This window comes from Rhinolophus ferrumequinum, chromosome 21 (genome assembly GCF_004115265.2).
Source record: "Rhinolophus ferrumequinum isolate MPI-CBG mRhiFer1 chromosome 21, mRhiFer1_v1.p, whole genome shotgun sequence".
Lineage (NCBI taxonomy): Eukaryota > Metazoa > Chordata > Mammalia > Chiroptera > Rhinolophidae > Rhinolophus > Rhinolophus ferrumequinum.
The window spans coordinates 25200197-25225346 of record NC_046304.1 but is presented as its reverse complement, the minus strand read 5'-3'; the positions used below and the strand labels follow the sequence as shown (position 1 = coordinate 25225346).

Genomic DNA, 25150 nt, shown 5'->3' with positions numbered 1-25150 from the left:
TTGCCTTAATATTCATTGGGTTGTTCACCTAATGCTTATATATTTATTGGGTCAAAATAGGGGAAATACTTTTTCTCTTAATTATCTGGCTACTTTATCACCAACAACACTACTTTCTCATTAAGCTCCAATATGATATAAATAACCAGCTAGATTAGATGTCATATTACACAAAGCAAACACCTTCTGAAAAATATACAACTTACTTTGGCTTCAGTTTCTCCCCTGTGCAGAGTATACAGGTGATGGACAGCACTTTGTGATGAGGACCAAGGATGAGTCAGAATTTGGAAGACGTGAAAGTCATGGCCAAGGGTGTCTGTTGTGACTAGAAGCATTCCTGAAGGACATACCAAAGAAAGATGAAAATAAACAATTATGTATGTGGATGACATATTTTCACATAGTACTCATCATGCTTTAAAATGGTATCAAAGGAAAAAATATCACCAAAGATATAAGAAGGGTCCCACAATAAAAACGTTAGAACACAGTACCTTTTTCGTATGTGAATACAAAAACTTAAGGCCATATCAGTATACAATAGTGAGAATCCTAGATGTAAAGGTTTTATGATGTTCCCATATGACCAGTAGAGAAAAGTTTGATGTGTCTAACCTTACAGAGAATTCACAAGCATTTTTTTTCAGATCATCAGCAACTCTTTTTTTGGTTAGGTTGGTACAAAAGTAATTGCGGTTTTTGTAATTATTTTTAACCTGTTAAACCGCAATTGCTTTTGCACCAACCTAATAGTTTCACATGTACAAAACAATCTACCCTGGCATAATATTTATTGAAATGCTTACAGTATCTTTCACAGAGTGAGTTTTTAATTTTGATGAGATGTCACAACTGAGAAGTGTTTGCCTAATCCAAATCGTAAAAATTTTCTGTTTCCTTGTCAAAGTTCTATATTTTACATTTAGGTCTATCATCCATTTTGAGTTAATTTTTATATAAAATGTGAGGTATTAAATTAACTTTTTCACAAATGATATCCAATTGTTCCAGCAAGATTTCCTGAAGACTATTCTTTATCCATTGAATTCTTTATTCGTTATCCTTTGCCACAGATCAACTGGCTATATTTCCATACTTTTTTTTAGAAGTATAATTCTATTCCATTGATTTCTGTATTTAAACATTCCTTAATACTATACTTTCTTGATTACTGTAACTTCATAGGAAATTTTGAAATAAGTAAAGTGAGTCCTCCTTTTCTGACCTTTTCCAACATTATTCTGGCTACTCCAATTCCTTTCCCTTTTAAACACAGAATCAGATTTTTGATCGCTACCAAAAAAAAAATTCCTAGGATTTTTGGGGAGTGTATTGCCTATAAATCCATTTGGGAATAATGGACATCTTAATAATATTCAATATTCTGATCTATGAACACATCATATTTCTTGATATGTCTTCTTTGACTTTTTACTTCTTGTTCAGCTCACAAATTATATTTTCTTACAGCTATTATAAATGGTACTCTTTATTTTATTTCAATTATAACTTTTCCTTGCTGGTATACAGAGATCTAATTGACAGTTTTTATGTTGACTGCATATTCTGCCAGTTCTAGGAGTTTTTATGTACTTGTAGATTACATGGAATTTTCTTTACAATCATACATGATTGTATGTTTTCTCCCTTCCCAAACTACATGCCTTTTCTTTCTTTTTCTTGCCTTACTATATTTGGGGAGGTAAACAGGAGTGGTGAGAAGCAATATTTATGCTTTGTTTCCAGTTTTAGGAGAAAGCAGTCAATCTTTAAACTATGACGTTAACTTAAGTTTTTTTAAAATGCCCTCTATCAGTTAAGGACGTTCCTTCTACTCCCTAATTTTCTGAGAATTTTTATAATGAATGAATGTTGGATTTTGTTCCATGCTTTTCTGCACCTGTGAAATAATTATGTGGTTTTTTTTTCTTTAGTCAATTAATACGGTGAATTTTAATAATGATTATCAAATGTTGCACAACCCTTGCATTCCTGGATAAGCTCTACTTGGCTAAAATCCTTTCTGATATGCTGCTGGATTAAATTAGCTAATAGTTTGTTGAATATTTTCATGACTGCGTTCCTGAAATACAGATTTGTAGATTTCTTTTCTAATAATGTGTTTGTTTTTGGGATCTCTGGTGTGAAATGTTCCTCATAATCTTATTTTCTAGAAATGATTGGGGAAAACTTATTCTGTGTTTCTTAAATGTTTGGTAGACTTTGCTAATAAAACTATGTGGGCCTTTTTTTGAAGATTTTAAATCTTTTTAATGTAATTTCTTTTTAATTTAAATTTTGTTAATTAAAAAAAATTTTTTTTTTAATTTAAAAATTCTTCTTTGGTGAATAACTTTCCGTAACTCAAAGAAAGAAATGGTACCCATTAATATCTGTAGGGTCTTTGGCAATGCCCACTGTTTCATTCAAGATGTCACAAATTTGCATCTTCTTTTTTTTCTTGGTTAGTCTATCTAAATTGTTTCAAAGAACCCTATATTTTAGTGTTATTAATTTTCTCTTTTCAATTTCATAAATGTCTCCTACTGTCTTTCTTCTTCTGCTATTACTATCTTCTGCTACTATTTCCTTCATTCTCCTTGCTTTAGTTGTATTTGCTTTCTTTTCTCAAGTTTCTTAAGGTAGAAGCTTAGATTAGTGCTTCAGGAACTTTATTCTTTTTCAGAGTAAGCATACATTGGTATAAATTTCCCTGTAAGCCTGCTTTAGATACATTCCCCAAGTTTTAATATGCTACATTTTCTTTTACATTCAGTTCTAAATGTTTTCTAAAGACTTCCTCTTTTCCTCATGGTATATTTAAAGCTATGCTGTTTAGTTTCCAAATATTTGGGTAATTTCCAGGTATCTTTCATATACTGATCTCAAGTTTAATTCTGTTATGATAAGAAGTTAGTTAAAATGTGTTTTATGTCTCAGGAGATGATACCAGAATTGGTAACTCGTTCCATGTGCACTGGAACACATAGAGCATTCTATAAATGTCAATTCATTCAAGTAATAGATAGTGTTGTTTGGATGTTCAATACGCTTACTCTATTACTCTATTACTGAGTATAAGTTAACATCTCCATGTATATTTGTGGTTCTGGTTTTCTGTTTTTTTTTTCTTTTTCTCTTATACATATATGCTCCATTTGTTTTAGACTTTTTTTTTGTTTTTTTTTTAAGGTTCGTACACATTTAGGATTCTTATGACTTCTTGTTGAATTACCTCTTTTATCATAATCTCCCATTTTACCTCTGGTATTTCCCGTTCTGAAGTCTACATTTTCTGGTATCGATAACCACTCCATCTTTGTTTTGATTCATGTATGCACGGTATATACTTTTCCATTTGTTTACTTTTATCATCAATATACTTGTCTTTGAAATGATATTGTTTTAGACCATAATTAGAGTCTAGTTTTTCTTTTTTTTTTTTTTTTAATTCAAACCCAGACTTTTAATTGGTGTCTGTAGTTCATTCACATTCAGTATAACATACTGTAGGCTTGAATTTTTATCTATCATTTATGCTTTTTTATTTCCTGATTGTCTCTTGGGTTTTCTTTCTGTTCTCGCTTCCTTCCTTTCAGTATTTTTAATATCCAATTTTATTTTACCTATTGGCTTTGGATAGATCTCTTTATGTTAAGTTTTTATTAGCTGTTCCAGGGATTATAATACACATATCTAAATTTGTGTTTGTTGGGGTAGCCGGTTAGCTCAGGTGGTTAGAGCGTGGTGCTCATAACACCAAGGTTGCCATTTCAATCTCCACATGGGCCACTGTGAGTTGCACCCTCCTTAAAATAATAATAATAACATAATAATAATAATAAATATGAATAAATAAATTTGTGTTTGTTCATATTTTGTCCAAAATTTATATTTGTTTTCTGTGGGAAGAATAGCTTATTAGCTTACTCTGCTATTCCAGACGTGGAATGATATGTTGTTTAACTCTTAAAAATGTTCGTTGTTGAAAGAAAAGACTATTAAGCACCTGTGGGAAGATAAAGTAGCCATTTAAATGGAAAGATGAAGTATATCTGAGTTTCTATTTACGTGGGTTAACATAAGGTTCAGCTCTATTCACTATATAAATTTAAAAAAATACCATACTAGATGCCAGTTGTCCTGGCTATTTCCAAGAGAATACATTTTTAAATGATGGAAAGTGTTATTTATTGAGATCTAGTTCACCTGTAACAGCTTATATAACATACCTCCAGCTTTTATAACATTGCATCTAGCTATGGTCATGATGTCCTTCACATACTTTATATATTTATATGTTTTCTATATAGTTGTTATTCAAACAATAAATTTCTAAAGTTGGGCATGAATGCTTTGTTGTCCTTTGTAGACAGTATTTCTTCAGTTCTCCTACTTTTTGCTGAGTGATAGCAAGTTTGAATTATCACAATTCCACTACTATGTTTTTGATTCCACTTCCCACACAAAACTATTTTGTGCACATAACAAATAATCCAATGGGAACATCATTCTGGAAATATGATAAACTTACATTTATAACATATACATATTGCTTACCTACTGAAGATAAACTTCATTTCTTTTAGAATCGTATGTCAATAGTTTACTCATAATGAGTATTCAAATAAAAGTCCCTATGAGCCAATCAAGACTATTATTGTTTGCATATGAGTGTTCACAGATGAATACTTTTCAATATACACTAGCTTTTCAAACTGATATTAATATCTGCTTGGTTTTTAATATATAAAACAAATTCAAATTTTTGGAGAAAGCCCACTGCAAATTTATCCTTATTATCTTCTGTGTATCCTATCTCAAAAGTTCTCTTTTTCCACCTCTCTACACAAAAGTGGCTTCTAGAATCCAGCAATTAGCTTACTTTTCTTGACAAACTTTGAAATGATTTAAAAAAATTAAGAGAGCATGGAGGAAAGGATGAAATAGCCTGTGTACTACTATACAATCATGTGTTTTCTTTTAATATATAATTTCCTCTTTTGCACACATTCTGCTTGCTGGTAGAAATGACAAGATTTTTTTTCTAGAAAACAACTTAAAAAGCAGATATACATAAAAGGAAAAACTCGTACAGAGTAGACTGTGGCTTGAGAACTATTTATGCAGCATCAGAAGACTAAACCAGACTCTAGCCTGGCCATAAACTGAACCCACGCCCCAAATGAGGTGCCAAGCCACAAAAAGCATTTGCGTCATCTGGGAATACAAGGAAAAGAAGGACTTCTAATTATAGGGCCTGGAAGCGGAAGCCTAGAGTGATTAGCTGTTTAGGCGCTGCTGTATGTTTATCTGGAAGCTTCCTCTCCCTCACTCTCAGCTTCAAGTTTGATAGATGAGCGTTAGCATTCGAGGGTGGGGACTGAAGCTACTGATGGTACATGGCGTTCTCCAAAATCTGAGGTAGCTGGAGACTGAACATTAAGGCTTTTGCGGCCTCATAAGAACATAAGTCTTTTTAACTGGGCGTCAGCTGGTTAGCCCAAAAGGCAAAATTAAAGAGTAGCAAACCTCCACTGGGCATATGCTATAAAATCTTGGAAACATGAGTAGGTATGTCTTTTTGCCATATCCTATTTATAACACCTACCTAATTGTATGGTTCTTTATCACATGCACACTATGAATTGGAAGACAAATTACCAGCTATTCACACTCTCTTCCAAAAAAGACACATAAACACTGATCTGCTGGGTCAAACGGAAATCTGTAGAGGAATTCAGATCATATCACTCATAAAATAATTTTATGCTCTAATATTAATTCTTGTAAATTTAATGCTTCCCATCAATACTTGTACAGATTGAAACTTCCAAAGTATTCAATTATTTCTTTTAAGTTACTAGTCAAATTTGTAAACATAAAAGCAAAGAAATGGAATCCTAGTACTGACCAAAATCTTTTAGGTCTTCAAATTACATAAAAACACAAAAATAGCATCGCCTATTAAAGTCTGATTAATAAAACCTTTAAATTGAATATAAATCCTTGAAAGCAATGGTCTCCAAGTCTCCCTATGGACAGAATCACTGTTAGCACATTTCTTTAACTGCTTAAAGATGCTGGTAATCAAACTCTTCATTGTATTCTTCTACTTTGGTGGCCCAGGATATATTAAGACTTTCTAAAATTTATGTTTGATAACAGGGTAAAAGGCATTGAGTAAAACAGTATCAAACAAACAAAGGACATGACTTGTTTGATCCATTCCTAAAGTTGCATATATCCAGAACCAAGATAAAAGAGAACAAAACCTTTGATATGGCTCTTACTCATTTGTTCCATGTGGAAAAGTCTAAAATCAACAATTAGTTTTCAAGCTCACTTGTTTTATAACTTATTAATTCCATCCTCCTACATTTTTAGGAGTTTGAAGTTAAATGTTCTAACATCTTTCTTTAACTAATTAACTTGTTTTCTTCCTTTCATTTTGCATCCTGAAATTTTTAAAGTTCTGAAGAAATCTTTAACCATACCCAATGGGTTTCCATATGAAATGTTCTAATATTCATTATTTTCAATAGTATATTCATCCAACAGACATATAGGAAAGTGGTGCATGTCTGTATGTATTCTTATTTTTCCAAATGGTTGAATATATCTCGTCAGATGCCAGAATTTTTTTTATTAAATTTATTGGGGTGACACTGGTTAGTAAAATTACATAGGTTTCAAGTGTACAATACTATAATTCTAAAGTGTACAATCATCCATATATTGCATTGTGTGTTCGCCAAAGTCATGTCTCCTTCCATCACCATATATTTGACCCCCTTAACCCTCTGGTAACCACTAAACTGTTATCTGTGTCTATGAGTTTTTGTTTCTTTCTTTGTCTTGTTCGTTTGTTGCTCTGTTTCATATCCCACATATGAGCGAAATCATTTGGTTCAGAATACTGTTTTAATCTTTATTAACCTCTATTAATGTATAATTTAATAAATTTAAATTATACAATTTAATAAATGCACTCATTTTTAGTGTATGACTTGATGAGTCTGACAATATATATACACCTATGCAACTACTACCGTAATCAAGATAGAGAACCCGGGAAAAGATTCCCTTGTGTCCATTTGCAGTCCATCCCCTCCCCATCGCATGGCCCCAGGCAACCACTGATTGGCTTTCTGTCATTATGAATTAATATTGTCTACTTCAGAATTCCATGTAACTAGCATCACACAATTTTTGCTAAACCTATCTGCTGCAGGTAACAGTAGTCCATTAATTTATTTATATTACTGAGCAGTGTTCCATTATATGGATATATGACAACTTATATATCCATTCAGCAGTTGTTTCTAGTTTTTCACTTTTTATTATGTTTTCATTTCTTGTAGGTGACTATTTACGAGTGGAATTGCTGGGTCATATGTATGTTTACTTTATACGAAACTGCGAAAATCGTTTTCCAAAGCGTCATGTAATATGACCTCCATAATCTCATCAGCATTTGTTATTGCCAGTCTTTTAAAATTTTAATCATTTCAATGATTTATTATGCTTCTAATATGCCATATTTTCTTGGTGATCAGTGATCCTAATCATCTTTACATGTGTTAAGTGGCTATTTGTATAGTTTGTACATGATTATTCAAATCTTTTGCTCATTTAAATTGTTTTATATAGACATATATATTTTCCCTCCCAATGTATGGTATCCCATTGCATTTTCTTAGTGTCTTTCCCTACAGGTGTTTAAGTTTAAAGGAGAACAATTTTATGGTTTGTGTTTTTGGTGTCCTGTCTAGATATAATGTTTACGTTTTCTTTTTGAAGGTTTATAGTGTTAGCTTTTAGATTAAGTCTATGATCTATAGATGATGTATTATAGAATCATACACTTGAAAGCTATACAATTTTATTAACTAATATCACCCCAATAAATTTAATAAAATTTAAAAAATAAATTAAGTCTATGATCAACTGAGAGTTACTTTTTGGGTACAGTTTTAAGTAAATGCTTATTTTTTCCTAAATGGGTATCCCAGTTGTTCAAGCACTATTTGTTGAGACAACTATACTATCCTATTGAATTACTGGGCAGGTTTGTCAAAAATCAAATGACTATAAGAGTTTGATTGATTTATGGATTCTACTCCTTCCATCTATGACTATACTTACCCAAAGTCTTCCTTTCTGGATTATTGTAGATTTAGAGTAAGTCATAAATTTAGGTAGTTTCAGTTTTCAAAATTTATTCCTCTTTTGCAAGATTTGACTTTCCATATAATTTTAGAATAAGTTTGTGTTGATTACTTTTGGTTTAAACATTCACTTTAAATAAAGTTAACCATTAGTGAATAGTATTAACACAAAACACTAACAGAATATCAAGGCATAAAAGAGATCAAACATTTCTATGAAAATATGGTTTTCTACCATAATTGAATGATTTTTCTTACCCTATTATAATGTAAAATTACAATGCAGAGGGTCACTAGGACGGCAAAAATGTAAAATATTTTAGATAAAGCAGGAGAATTGAAAAGATAAGGGAGTATGATTTAAGAAGATTAATTTGACTCATAACTTTATTCAGGAAATCAACATAACAATTTCAGAGTTTCGTAACTCTAGGGCCTTAGAAACAATGTGCCTGATTTCAATTAACAGATATTAGAACTGAAACCCACAGTGAGAAATCTAAATTTAAAGGTCTAAAGATAAGTGTTAGTTTTTGTTATTTATTATTAGGTATCAACACAATGCTACTGTTCTCAAAGAAAAATTATGTACGTATATAAACACACACACACACAATAGTACTAAATGACAAACAACCATTACTAAAAGTTCATAATAAAATATATTTTGAATTGAGGTTAACAGAAATTTGGTACATAGAGAGAAGGGTTAAGAAAGTTAATATCATGGACAGCAGAAAACATGAAGGAGAAATAAAGAAGAGGATATGATTTGGGAATTTGGAAATTTAGGAATTTCCAAAGGAATGACATTCGATGTACTTCAGAGCTGTGTTAAACAGAACTTTTAAATTTTCTGGGAGGAGCTTATACAGGTGTGTACACACATAAAAATACACCAAGCTATATACTTAATATTTGTACAATCTACATTATGAAAGCTACAGTTCAATAAAAATTAAGAAACTAAATCAAAAACAAGGGTGAGAGAAAAAGATTAGCAGTTTCATATTAGAGAGGGAAAAAACAAGATATTCAACAGAGGAACTAGAAAGTTAAAAGCCTACCACCATGGGGGAAGGACAATAAAACTCGAAAACACAGCAGTCAGAGAGGATGTATAAAACATACAGATACATTGCTACATAGTGAGGGGTCCAGAAAGAGGTCAGTCAGTCAGATGTGTAGGTTTGCCAAATGGGTAGTCCAAGCATCATGAATCATGTAACCCACAGTGTATATATGAAAACATAATGGATTCCTATCAGGGTTCTGGCAGCGGAGATCAGAAACTATGTAACAAAAAATGATTAGATGGAAGATAAAATTGTTCTTCATTTATTACTTTATTTTGGGTATATTTGCAAATATAGCAAATATGAGCAGATTACAAAGTGTCTGCAAATTAGGTTTGACTATCTGAACCATTTCAAAGCATAACTACTTAGTTATGTTTCAGAAAGAGGGTACATAAGAACAACTGCTAATGTATAACAAAGATTCCTGGGTAGGTAGGCATTCTTTGCACAACCAAACTATCTATATCTATACAAATATAATGGCCAATCTTAGCCCACCATAAAGATATAATTTGAACAAAAAGAGAGAGTAAAAATAACAACAAAAACCATAAAAAAAACTTCCCATGAAACAATCAAAGGAACAAAGGGAAAACCAAAAGATTAGTTCAGTTAAAGCTTTTCTTCTGTAGGGTTTGTACTTTAAAGGTTTGTTTAGAGAGAGTTATTAATGGAAGACTAGGAACATGGACTACTGTTTCGACACTTTCAACGGATCCTTCCCCCACCGATTTTCCCTTCCTCCTACATAGTATCCACCCTACTGAATGTATATATGGCTTGAAATACATGTATCCTTGAGAAATATTGGACTACTTTCAAGAATAATTTCAAAATATTTGAAATATTTAATGTATTGGCAGGAATACAGATCAATCTGAATGAAGACAATGAAACAAGTCTGATGCTAGGGAGGGTCCGAGCATCCTAGGGGAGAGGAAAGGGGAAGGGACCAGATAATCTAGTACTTCACTGTTTTAACAACCAGTAAAGGTTGTCCTGAAATGTAGAAGTTTAACTCAACCTTGGCTACTTCGCATGTGATGTTTTTAGCCATAGACATCCTTCTTTACCCGTTTCAAAATTTATTGAGTTTACAATACTGCTGTTATATCTGTTGCATGTATTATAGTTATAGTTTTTATAGGTATAGCTGTGTACTTCACATCTTCATACAGTCTGCCATTCACATCTTTCATTCAGTATGAATTGAGCACCTTTGCTCAATTAACTAGGGGTAGTGGGGCAGTAGTGGTAGGGTAGGAGCAGGGTTCCTTCTTACTGATGGACACACAGGACCCAGCGCTGCATTAGGACATTCACGGGCCTTGGACATTTTTGCCTTCATGGGCTCCCTCTTCCATGAAAAAAATATTTAAAATTATATTTTATGTCTACAGTTGTTGATTTTAAATGTATACTAAAGCGTTCATTAACTTAAAAGTTTATATACTTTTTTGCTTTTAAAAGGAATGAACTATTTGGGTGGGACCCTCACACACTGTGGGCCCTAGGCTTGGTGCCTCCTGTACTGTGTGGGAAGTCAAGCCTACAGAGGTCCCTCTGACACTCACACAGGCCCATCCAGTGCCACAATGAACACAGAGCAAAGAGGACGAATCCCTCAGAGAGTAATTTGTTACATAAGCAAAACACATCACATCATTTTACAAGATGACGAAACACGACAGTAACAACAAACCTATAATAGAGATAACCCCTTCTCGGGGGTTGGGGGAGGAAGCAATAAACTCCTCATGCTGCCTTTGTGTTGTTAGTGATATAATGTCAGTGATTGGCAGTGATAAACTAGTACCTGTTAGAGGAAAAATCTGAAGCCACATTAATTCTGCAAATCTGTGAGGCATTATAAATGTTAACAAGACAAGGTATTTTTTTGACCACTTGCTGTGATCAATGGAAAAAACTCTGAGCATTAAAAAAAAAAAAAAACTAACTCAAATTTTTTTAATGATTAACCCAAGACCACCATCACCTTTCAATATACAGCATTTAAGTAACCAGAAAAATTTCAAGCCTGTTCAAGATGCAGTCAGCACCCAAAGGGGTACATGTTTAATCTATTTTACTAGAGACCCAACATTCATTTTCCTCTTATTAATGGATGGAGGAAAAGCAATTTCCCTGCCAAGGAAGGATAATTATTTAAAATGTAGATGTGTTACACTTCACAGCTTAGCTACTCAGCTGGCAGAAATAACACCTCTGGAAAACAGCTCAATTATTTACCAAATTAAAGACAACAGGTCTGTTTTAGAAAAGTCAGGCTTACTGCTGAGTAGAGAATCTCTTCCTTATGTTTCTAACTTCCAATTTAATTAATGAAAAATACTTATTTTTACTGATGTGAAAGGCAATATAATAATATTCCAACCTAGTGTACTTAGTTATGTAAATATGATGATGTAGTTTCCATAAGATACTTTTAATAAATATCTATTACATATTTCAATCTTAATCACATGTGATATGTGTCTGCATTTAATATAATTTGCCATTATGAATCACTCCCACAATTTAGGGAAGGAGACAATTCTTATTCAAACCACAAATTAGAAATAAGTTGGTTTTACTCAACAAATGACTAATTACATTGAATTAAAGCCTTATTTGTGCCCTGCCATAGTTTCTCCATGATTATAATAGGAAAAAAAAAATTAATGTAACTTAATGCATACTTACTATGGACTATGTGAAATACAATAAAAAATGAAAGCTCACCTCTTATAGAAAACATGTTGAAAGGATACTCTTGATGGGTATAAATAAGTTAAAAACTAGGATGAGTGGTTTAATAATAATGAAAACAACAACAGCTAATATTTATTGAGGTCTATGTTTTAGATACCATAATTAGCCCACGTTTCATTCATAAGGAAACTGAAAGTACTGAATGATCCAAGCAGATTAAGTAACTTGCCCAATTAAGTGGTAAGGTGGGGCGGGGGTGGGGGCGGGCAGGAAGGCATGATATTTTATGTAGGGTCAAGTAAGTCTTCTCAAAAGTATATTTAAGATGGGACTCAAGAGAGAAGTAAGAGTTAGCCAGGTAAAAGAGGATTCAAGGCAGAGGGAAAATGATGTAAGGACCTGAAAAAATATCCAGTATGGCTAAATGTTGGAGGGAAAACGTAGGAAATCAGGTTGAAGCAGCAAACTTGTGGAAAGCTGTAATACTTTTGGACAATACACTCAGAACAATAAGGAAGTTGTTGAAAGATGGAAGTATCATTAACATTCAACATTTCTTACAAAATATTTGAATATCTTAAAATGGAAGCAAATTCGTATAGTAAGTACGATACAACAATCATGGCTAAACAGAGTAACCTAGAACTGGGCTGTGATCAATAAGATTTTTTTTAAAAAAAACTAAGAGTAATTGATTCTCAAAAGTACTGTTATGGATTGAATGTTTGTGTAGCCTCAAAATTCCTATAGTGAAATTCTAAAAACCCAGTGTGGCTATACTTGGAGATAGGGTCTCTAAGGAAATCATTAAGTGTAAATGAGGTCATAAGGGTTAGGACTGCTCTGATATTAATACTACACCACACTAGCTTCTTCTCTCTCTCTGTGCTCCCTCGCACCAAGGAAAGGCTGTGTGAGGACATACTGAGATGGTGGTCATTTTGCTAGCCAGAAAGAAAGACCTCACCAGAAACCTAATCAGCCGAACCTTTATCTTGGTCTTCCAGCCTCCAGAAGTTTCAGGAAATCAATTTCCGTTGTTTAAGCCACCAAATCTACAGTGGTTTGTTATGAGCCCAAGCTGACTAATACATGTACACAGGTTATGGTTCAAACCCAGTGTCCCAAAGAACATTTTACAGGTTCAAATGACCAGTGAAGAGGCTTCTGCATTAAATTTGTAAAATCTTAAGAAGCTGTTTTTCTTGCCCTACAACAAAAACAAACTGATAAACAACAAATTCAAAGCTTTTAAAATGTCTATTTGAAAGTTCACTATAAAAAAAACTAAATAAAACTCAGACATAATAGCAAGAGGGAGAGGGATAGACAATAGGTGAGGGTAAGGAGAAAGCAACAACTTTTTGATAAACTTCCACTGGCTCCATTTGAGCTGACACCACAGTCAGAATGCTGCCCCACAAAAGTGTAATTCTGTACCCAAATAATCAAAAGAATCAGATTAATAATGCCAAAAGCTGTGAACAAAGAAAGAGGACTGACAGTTGCTAAAAAAAAGTAAAATAAAAAACCTGTCAAATTAAACTATCATACCTAGTTGAAATATTCCTCTAAATTATGGGCAAAATATAGATATTCCCAAAGAGAAAATAGCAAAAAGAGGTCACCTTCATCAGAGAACCCAGAAATAGCCCATAGAAGTATGTCACTTGATAAAAGTGCAAACGGAATTCAGTGGAGGAAGGATCACATTTTGAAAAATGTGATGAGTAGCACTAGGCAAAAAAATAAAATAAAATAAACCATGACCTAAACCTGATATGCTATACAAAAAAAAAAAACCCAAAATGGATCATAGACTTAAATATAAAATGTAATACTAGAAAATTACACAGGAGAAAATCTTCAAGTCCCAGATTGGTGACTGTTTCTTAAGCACGAACATAAAAACAAAATTGATAAAAGTTTGGAAAAAAATCGGATTTGACAAAAAAAATTAAAATTAGCTCTGCAAAGACCCTGTTTAAAAAGTAAAAAAAAAAAAAAAAACTTCTCACAAGGAAAAAAGAGTTCTAAATCACATATCTTACAGAGGACCTACAGCTAATATATATAAAACAAAAAATGGTGAAAATACTAAATGCTAGCAAGGATACAGACAAACCATGTATAGAGGATTAAAGGAAAGTATGAAAACAATATTCACCAAGTAGAGGACACAAGTAAAAAGATAATATTATAAAAAAAGAAACAAATAGAAATTCTGGAGTTGAAAAGTTCAATAATTGAAATGAAAAATACGATAGGGGCTCAAGTAGCAGATTTGAACTGGCCAAAGAAATCAACTAAGATTACCCAGCTTGAGGAAAAAAAGATGAAGAAACATTAACAGAGCCTCTATGACCTGTGGGACACCAGCAAGGAAATGAATCTACAAGTGACAGGAGTCCCAAAGGAGAGAAGAGGGAAAAAGCAGCAGAAAAATGACAAAGATGGAGGGGGATGGGTGGAAAGGGGAAAGGAATTAAGAAGTACAAACCAGTAGTTACAAAATAGTCACAGGGATGTAAAGTACAGCATAGAGAATATGATCAATAATACTGTAATAACTATCTATAATGCCAGGTGGGTACTAGAGTTATTAGGGAGGATCACCTCATAAGTTATATAAATATCTAACCACTATGCTGTACACCTGAAGCAGATATATTGAATGTCAAATATAATTGAAAAAAATATTTTAATTAAAAACAAGAAGACTGCGAAGCCCTAAATTTGATGAAAAATATTTAGGGCAGTGAAACTATTCTATATGATAATACAATGGTGGATGTATATCAATATTATAATAATTTGTCCAAACCCACAGAATGTAAAACATCAAGGTGACCCTTAATGTAAACCAATGACTTTGGGTGATAATGATGAGCCAATATAGAGTCACGACTGTAACAAAACTACCACCAGAGAGTTACACGGGAGTTCTCTGTACTTCCCACTCAATTTTGCTGTGAACCTAAAACTGCTCAAAAAATAAAGTATATTAATTTTTTTTAAGAGCCGTAAAAAATGTTCCTTATTGTGTACCTTAATAACAGAAAGCAACAAACAGATACCACCCATATCGACTCGGCCTAGATCTAAGCATGAAGGTCTCTCTAGCACTGCTAACAAAATCATAAATGTTACCGTTAAAATATTTATTTTCATTCAGGACTCAGAGTCACAGCTAATAAACAAGAATGGGAAGGAGAAACTGAAAAACAAACTGAATGCAGCTGCTGAACTAATAGTTTCACAACTCTATTTAATGGCATCTGTTAATTTATTTTCTGAATAGGTCCCATACAAGACCCCCCAAACAACCTACATTTTCTCCTTTCCTTAATTCACTTTGCAATGTTATTCATCATGTACATTTTATACAGTTTTTAAAATTTCCCAGGATGTGGATAACAGGTCTGATTTGTTCTTGAATGCTAATATACAGAAGATTTTAATAATTCTGTCATCTAAATATGTGCCTCTCTAAAAATAAAAGATTAAGAAATTTATTCATATTCTTGAGTATAATAGTGATATATACAGGTAAAGTGGTTAGAGAAAGATCGGGGGTTTTTTGGAAAAAAAAAACAACTTTTTACAGGTTTCATTTTGTTTTTTGTTTTAATAAACTTCCTTAAACTTATAAAAATATTTTTGCCCACACTACATTCCTCATGAAAAAGCCTTTAACCAAATAGAGAATTATTAGAAAGTCAAAACAGTTAAAACTTATTGATATAAATAAATTTAGAAATATGTATGGATACATGTAAGGAAAACTGGAGGGTATTATTGGAAGATCTACAAGTCATATTTTGAAAAAGGCCAATTTAAATAAAAAATCATAAATACTGTGTGAAGGCCCACTTAAATTATAAACCTTTGTACAAAATATCAATTAAGATTCACAAGCTAATAAAACTAATTCAGTCAGAGAACAGAAAACTGCCTCCTTTTATAAGTAAATTTATAGACGACTTATAAAAAGATTGATAGAAAATACATAATTTGATCCCCCAAAAATATTTTTTTAAACTATAACATAAATAATTAAAGAGGAAAATAACAGCTACTAAGTTATCCATGCATTTATAAACGGCATTGCAGCCTCTTGCCTCAAACATTACATATGTATGTATTTATATCTCAGTCCAGGACGGTTAGGATAAAACAAGAAATATGATACAGAAACCAGACAAGCAAAATGTCACCTAATGATAGGAGCTGGATAATAGTTGGCAGCCATAGCCTAAGAAGCTGTTCAGCTACTGATCAGCTAAAAAAAGAAAAAAACAAGGCTTTCAAATCAAAATCACTGAAAATTGAGTATTTCATATACACATTTGTGCCATACTCAAGCAATAACAGTCATATTCTGAAGAGCAAAAATAATCAGAGCTGAACAGTAAATAACTAAATGAACTGTAAGCAAATGCATTAAATCTCTGCCTACCAGATTCTAAAAAAAGATTTTGCAAACCAATTTTGTGAGTGGTTGTTGAGTTATGAACCCTCCATTTAATTCAAATATTTAAGCAGGTACAAAGCATTTATAAAATATTGCAGAAATGCTGACACATTGAAAAATATATCTACCACATAATAAACTGATCAGTCTACTGTATAGACTCTGCTTCACACTCTATGTCAAATGTGCAATATTTTTCTTGCCTCTTTCATTCAACTCAGATTAATTTATATACCAGGCACTGAATCATTATTTCCTAGCTTATCATCTTTTAGGTTCCAGTTTAGAACTGACTTCCTCTTGAAGAAATTCCCCCAATACTCAAAGACCAAGCTAATAGCCATCTCCTAGAAGGGTGTCCTTATTCCACAAAGAAATTTCCTTCCTTGTTAAGTCCCTATCATACCAGCAGACTCCCTGGGTGTGGAATTATCTCTTGTTAACTGAATGACCGTGATTGAGCCAGGCAATGTGAATGGTCTCAAAGTGAAAGAGCCAGCTTCCAAAGTGTTTAGCTGAAATAGGTGAAATTCTACCATGGACCAATCGTTTTGATAACGGGCTCTTAAACATTCTAGAGCCATGAACCTTTTCAACAATATGGTGAAGGCTAGAAACCTCTTTCCCAGAACAATATTTTTTAAAGTCATAGTAAAATACATAGGATTTTTAAAGTGACATAGAGTAGAATATGTGTTTGTTAATATATCAAAATATAGGCTCTACCATAATTTTGAACCATAGCAATATTTAGAGAATAAAAAATAATATAGAAATGATACAAAAATATCCATTATTTGTACTGCTCATACTCTCATGTATAAAGCTAGTATTTCGGTGGTTTATTGTACCTATTTGTAAGTGAAAAAAATTTTCATTAGAGATTGGAGAAAATAAAGATGCAATTTTTTTTCCTTTCTAAGTTCACATACTCTCTGAATTCTATCCATGGACCTCTCAGATCTTGGACTTAGATTAAGAAGCCTTGATTTAGATTGCAGAAGAAATGTAAGAGATCCTAAACCTTATAAAATAGTTCTCATAAAATGATCTTCCCTCCAAGAAATTATAAGAGTCAATGTGAGACTGAATTAAAAATACGACAGAAGAATGTCAATTTATGTGTTAAAATGTTACATATACACCAAAGGAACAATTCATGAAAGAAATAATGATAAGCTGGACTTTATGAAAATTAAATACTTCTGATCTTCAAAAACACTTTCAAGAGAATGAGAAGACATGCCACATATTGGGATAAAATATTTACAAAACACATATCTGATATAGGACTGTTATCCAAAACATACAAAGAACTCTTAAAATTCAACAACAAAAACTGAACAAACCAACTTAAAAGTGGACAAAAGATCTGAACAGACAACTCAACAAAGAAGATATACAGATGGCAAATAAACTACAGTACGAACGTACAATGAGACATTATTCAGTGCTAAAAAGAAATGAGCAAGCAAGTCATGAAAAGACATGGAGGGGACTTAAATGCATATTAGTAAGTGAAAGAAGCCAATGTGAAATGGCTATATACTGTAAGACTCCAATATATGACATTGCGGAAAAACTGAAACTATGGAAACAGTAAAAGGATCAGTGGTTGTCAGGGGTTGAAGGAGGCAGGGATGAACAGGCCGAGCAAAGGAGATTTTTAGGAGAGTAAAACTATTCTATATAGTACTACAAAAGTGGACATATGTCATTATATGTTTATCAAAACCCATAGACTATACACTAAGAGTGAACTCTAATGTAAACTAAAGCTCAGCGGTTAGCTAGGGAAACAAATAAAGAAATGATTATTGCAAGATAAATTATATAGAGTTATACAACTAGTGTTCCATGAATGCAGAAAAGTAGGTATAAATATAAAAATTTTTAATCTTATCAAAAAACACAAATTGGGAGTTCAAACAGAAATGGTGAATGTAGATCAAAATTATGAAACCATAGGGAAAAAAACCTGGTTTTCTAGAATTGCTAGACAATGATAGAGATCACTGCAATATTCTTTAAGTTACACAAGATGTTCTTATTATAATGGAAAGTCATAGACAGGAAAAAATACAGCTTCCAGTGTCTGAAGCACTCTGACTATGGTAATATGAAACATACATTAATATAAAGGAGATTTGACATAACAGATGGAGTATCAAAATGAGTCATACTGGTTACTCCAAGTGTAGTGCTGTAAGGGGCATAACTTCCAGGCTGTTTCTTCAAATTGAACTTAATTCCCACAACATTCAGAGCACTCCAATAAATCTTTGTCTTCATTAATTAAATCAATGGTACTGATCAACAATCACTGCAAAAATCTTCCTCTCTAATAAAAATGACTAATTAAGATATTAAAAGGAAGATTATTCAAAGTACTCTATATTATTCTTACCATCACTCTTTATTTGAAAAGATGAAAAGAAGGGAAAGATGGGTCTTTCCATCAATTTTAAATGATGGGATCATTTCTGCAGAATAAGAGAAAGATGGCAGTCTCTTCAGACTTATCAACCAAAGAAATAAGATCTGAAAAGATTATAAATTTACGAAGACTCAGTTCAGAAAGCAAAAGACAATTTTATCTTTTATTTAGAAAAAAAGTATTTTAAAACTAACTCCACTGGAGTGGAATTCCACCACCGGAAGTGTTAAACCAATTGCTAACTATGAAAATTGGTAACTAAAGGGAAAGGATTGAGCATTTACCCTGTCTTTTACATACAGGAGAACTGTGGTTGATTCCTGGTCAATGAAAGAAATATATCATATATATATATATATGATCTCCAATGCAAAAAACACAACAGAATAAGAAAAACCACCATTCTACAGCCTTAAGTGAAACAAAACTATTAAGTAAAAGGTTGTTTAAGAAATGAGGCCAAATTTCCAGACATTTGATGGGTCACTAACTTCTCCATATGATCAAACATAGTATCATAATAGCAAAACAATCTGATATAATGTGTCTCGTGCTGGGATGAAATGATGTAGACAGCAATACTTATGAAGTTAAAAAAAAAACGTAGCCTGAATGTATTTAAAGCCTTTTCAGGGAATAAAGAAAACATTTTATAATGAAAAAATATGACAATCCATAATTTGCATAAGATATTGGTCTGGACACCACAAAAAAGAAAAGGAAGAAGTTATATGTTGGACTGAAAGGAAAAAAAGAGACACAAATGTAAGCACTGAACTTTAATTAGATCTATTTGAAGCAGCTAGACAACACATTTTGAGACAATTGGAGGAATTTTAGCTATGCCTTGGATATTGGATAATATAATGTGTTAATTTTCTGAACTAAAATATAATATTTGGTTATGTAGGAGAAAGTCCTTATTCTTAGGAATGCATAGTTAATTTGCAGTGGGTGGAATGTTATCTATACGTAACTTACATTTAAATGGTTATGCAAAATACATATGTATATATATATTATTTATAATTTAACATATCAATTAAATTGTGAACACCTGTTAACTGAGTTGGTGGTAAATGGGGTCATTACTATATTATTTTTTAAATATTTTTATGTTTGAAACATTTTATAATAAAAATCTTGGAGAAAAAATGAAAAGTAGTAGGGCATTCCACATTGCTATAACATATCTCCTTATCAAATGACTTCAGAACAACAAGGAAAAACAAACCAAAAACAAAAACAAAAAAAAAAACCACACACACAAACACACAAAAGGAAGAAATACAAGTAAAACTATAAAATGTTACAGAGTTAAAAAGAAACTCGAAGTTACAAAGAAAATGCCATTTGCATACATACGAGTAAATATGAAGTCTGGAATATTGAAGTTCTTGGCTTAATAATACTCGTAATACAGAAATGATATGAAACCAACAGCAATGTTTATCTACTGCTACCATTCAATCCCATGTTATTAAGAGTAAAACTAATGTTTCAAGGGTATCTCAGTACAATATATACATGATGTGTTATAGAACTGTACACTTGAAAACCGATATAATTTTACTAACCAGTGTCACCCACCCAATAAATTAATAAAAACTAAAAAAAAAGGTATCTAAATTTTTACTATAAACTCATTCATTCAATACCCACTCACTGAAGACTTCTTACTTTTCTGATATACACTGACACATATAAGATGAGGATAAACGGGGTCAAATATGTGGTGATGGAAGGAGAACTGACTCTGGGTGGTGAACACACAATGTGCTATATAGATGATGGATTACAGAATTATGCACTTGAAACGTATGTAATTTTACCAACTATTGTCACCCCAAACAAATTTTAATTAAAAAAAAAGACGAGCCAGATTCCATATTTCATATTTTCCGTTTCTAAAAAAATTAATTGAAAAACTCATGATATAAATGGCAAAAAAAAAAAAGACATACCACTTGTATTAAAAGCCATACAGCACACTGGTTTTTCATGAGCAGGGAAGTGGGCCACGATCCCATCACTGTCAGAATCCTCACTCACAAGCACCTTTACAAAAAGAAAGCAAATGGTAGTTATCCTTTACTCACCAATTACTGAGTCTGAACATATACCCAGCTATACCTCAATGTCCCTGACCAAATAAACCTGCTCCACTATACAAGAAGATTATTCGTGTCACATACGGTGAGAATGCCACTTTGTGAATGAGGAAAAGATATAATATGATCCCAGCAGAAAATCACATAAACTCTAAAACAGTTGGTTAACTTGACTAGATGACAGAGACAATAATTTCTTGAAATGTGGGTTCACAAAAAAAACCAAAAAGCATAAAATCAGCTAGTAGAGGAGTAAGAAACATATAGTTCATATTGTGTTATGACCTGCTGGAAAATTCTTGCTCATGATTGGAACAGAACAAGGAAAACAACATAACAGGGTTAAACACAGCCATTTATTAGAAGTAAAACTATCACACTCACCAGCTCCAGACAAATGTAAGAGTGGCTTCCTCAAGCAAGGCCACTGTCTCCTATTATTGATACCCAAGCTCGAGCTCCTTTTCATGAATACGTGTACATGCTTATCACTTCATAGTTAGCTTTTACTCAATTTCCAGAGGCCCCAATACAGGTATACTTCGTTTTATTGCACTTTACTTTACAGATATTGTGCTTCACAGACATTGCAGGGGTTTTTTATTGCTGTTGTCATTGTTGTTTTACAAATTGAAGGTAAAACCCTCCACCAGCAAAAAGATTATAATTTGCTAAAGGCTCAGATGCTGGTTAGCATTTTTTAGCAATCAAGTGTTTTCAAATTAAGGTATGGACCCTGTTTTGTTAGACATAATGGTATTGTACACTTAATGGACTACAGTATAGTGTAAATATAACTTTTATGTGCACTGGGAAACCAAAAAATTCATGTGACTTGCTTTATTGCAATATTCACTTTATTGTAGTTTTCTGGAACCAAACCCACAGTATCTCCCAGGTATGCCGGTAGTTATTTTTTTAATATTCTGTCCAGTAACATACTTACTTTCTGGGGAACAGATTTGCTTACCTCTTCACCATAGCTGGGAGTCATTCCCCAATCATCAGTAAATTTAAATGCACAAATCACCCATTTTAAATATATAAGTAATGCTTAGTAAATGTATACAGTTGTGTAACCAGTACCAAGTCGAGATTTAGAATACTTCCATCTCCCCCAAAATTACTTCATGACTTTACAGTAGATCTCCAACCCCGAACCCCAAGCAATCTCTTTCGCTTTTTCTAAAAATATTCATATAAGTAGAATTATGCAATTTATCTTCACTTAATTTTTAGTTCTACCATGTGGTTTCGGGTATCATTCATTTTTTTACATTGCTGAGTTGTATGGAGGTACTATAGCATGTGGTTCATCCACCAATTCTTGGCAATTTGGACTATTTCCAGTTTATTGATACTATGCCTAATACTGTTATGAGTATCTGCATACACATCTTTTTGTGAACATATTTTTATTTCTCTTGAGGAGATACCTAAAAGTGGATTTGCTCAGTACATGTACGCTGAACTTTCAAGAAACTGAAAAAACTGTTTTCCAAGTAGCTATATCATTTTATATTTCCACCAGTAAAGAATGAGGTTTCCAATTTCTCCACATCCTTTCAACACTTTGTATTGTATGCCGTTTTAATTATGGGCACTCTACTGAAGACAGAAGTAGAATGATGGTCGCCTCGAAACGTGGGGATAGGGGGGTAGGGAGTTATTACTGAATGAGAACAGAGGATGAAAAGGTCTGGAAATGAATAATAGTGATGGTTGTACAACATTGTGAATGTTACTTAATGTCACTGAACTTGTAAATGCAAAAATGATTCAATGACAAATCTTATATTATGTATATTTCACCACAATTGGGGGAAATATGCATTATAAATTATTTGTCTCATCTTTTGTTTTCATTGTTCCATCTGACTTTCAAAATGTTAGGTGAGAAAAAACAACAAAAAGAAAATAACTCTTACAGGAGCAGTCTCCAGGAATGTGTTTAAACAAGTTTGCTAAATATACTAAGGGTTTGCATAGGATATATTGATATATTCACAGACTTGTACAACTATCACCACAATCAAATATAGAACATCTTCATCGCCCAAAAGAAGCCCCATAACCATAAACAGTTATCCCCCATTTCCCCATTCCCTCTAAATTGCCAGCCCTAGGCAACCAATAATCTATTATTCTCTTTTCATAGACTTGCCTATTCTGGACACTTTATATAAATATAATCATATAATATGTATTCTTTTGTGGCTGGCTTCTTTTACTTAGCATGATGTCTTCAAGATTCATCTATATTGTAGCATAAATCAGTGCATTTCTTTTATTGATAAATAATATTACATTGTATGTGTATACCACATTTTAGTCATCATCCATTTGAATCCGCTGATGGACGCTTGGGGTTGCTCCTACTTTTTGGCTATTATGAATAATGCTGCTATGAACATCCATGTACAAGGTTTTACATGGACATATATTTTCATTATATGGGGATATATACCTAGGAGATAAATTGCTGAGTCATACTGTAACTCTTTTCCAAAGCAGCTGAACAATTTTACATTCCCACCTGCAGCAAATAGGGCTTACTGGCCATTGGTATAGCTTTACCAGAAAAAAAAACAAAAAGTCTATTCAAATGCTTTGCTCATTTAAAAGTAAGTGTATTTATCCTTTTATATTCCGTTGTAGGAGTCTTTCTATATTCTAGATACTAGTCACTTATCAAAAAATTGATTTCCAAATATTTTCTCCCCTTTAGCATGTTGTCTTTAAACTTTCTTGATAGTGCAGATGTAGCACAACATTTTAAAATTTTATGAAGCTCAATTTACTTCCCCACTTTTTAAAATTCAAGTTATAAGTATTTCTAAAACCTATATTGATCATCACACAGATGATGGCCTCAACTCATGAGAAGAATAATATAATATTTCTACTACCCATTCTGCTGTTTTTCTGAAGTTCCAAGCCTTTTGTATAATTTCTTTAGAAAACTTCCGTGAGCCACTGTTTACAAGTAGATGTGCTAGTGACAAATTTCTCTTAGTTTTCCTTTTTATAAGAATGTATTTGTTTACCCTTCATTCCTGACGGATATTTTTCACTAGATAGGGAATTCAGGTCTAACTTTTTTTTCTATTCACTATTTAAAGATGTTGTACTACTCCCTTTATCTTTTCATGGATTCTGATGAGAAATCTGCCGATCATGCATTCTGGAATGTAAACAGTACACCCCCTATGGGAAAACAGTTCAGCACCTTCTGATAAAACTAAACGTGCACTTATAAAACTCATCAAATCACACTCTTGGGCATTTAAAATAGAAAAATGCAACCTTTACATAAAATCATATAAAACTCTTACAGAAATGCTCATAACAGCTTTATTCATGATAGCAAATGCTAGAAACAACTTAAATGTCTTTCAGTAAGTAAACGGTTTGAACAGATACATCCATACATAGGAATACAACAGAGGGATAAGAAAGAATAAATTACAAACTAAATGAACTTCAAAGATATTATATTTAGTGTAAAATATCAATCTTAAATGTTAAATACTATATGATTTCACTTATGTAGTAACATTCTAGAAATCAAAAAATGATAAGAGATGGGAAACAGATTAGTGGGTGTCAGGAGAAAGGGATGGGCATGAATACAAAGAGGAGTGTGTTAAACAATGTTGTATCTTAATTGTAGTGGTGATTATCTTAATCTATACAAGGGAGAAAATTTCATAGAACTATAGACACCCATGTACACACACAAATGAATGCAGGCAAAACAAATGGTGAGAGTTTCATAAAATCTGTAGCCCAGTAAACAGTAATGTGTTGTTATCAATTTTCTGGTTGGATATTGTCCTACAACTGTATAAGGTGTCACATTCAGGAAAGTTGGAGGAACCTGGGGGAAGGGAACATGGATATATGTGCAACTTACTGTGGGTCTACAATTATTTCAAAATTAAAAGTTAAAAATGTAACTGCAAGCTTTTGAACTTCTCTCATTCTTTTAGGTGATTACTAGGATCTCACTGTAGTTTTAACTTACCTTTCCTTTATAACAAGTGAAGTCATGGTATAGGCTTTATAGCATTTGTATATATTTCTTCTGTGAAGTGTTTGTTTTTTTGCCCATTTTCTATTTTAACTTCATCTTATAAGAGTCCCTTCCTTTCATATATGTT

The 25150-nt window shown here is 32.6% G+C and overlaps 1 protein-coding gene across 12 annotated transcripts in view; it reads right to left on the bottom strand.

The window, feature by feature from the left end:
• BCAS3 (BCAS3 microtubule associated cell migration factor) overlaps positions 1-25150 on the bottom strand; it is a 514510-nt gene that overhangs the window by 342791 nt on the left and 146569 nt on the right. For all 12 annotated transcript variants that reach the window (XM_033091257.1, XM_033091254.1, XM_033091253.1 and 9 more), the window contains exons 13-14: positions 20841-20934; positions 207-340 (exon numbers count right to left, since the gene is read on the bottom strand). In XM_033091257.1, the coding sequence (XP_032947148.1) occupies positions 207-340; positions 20841-20934 (228 nt within the window). The remainder of the gene's footprint in view (positions 1-206; positions 341-20840; positions 20935-25150) is intronic.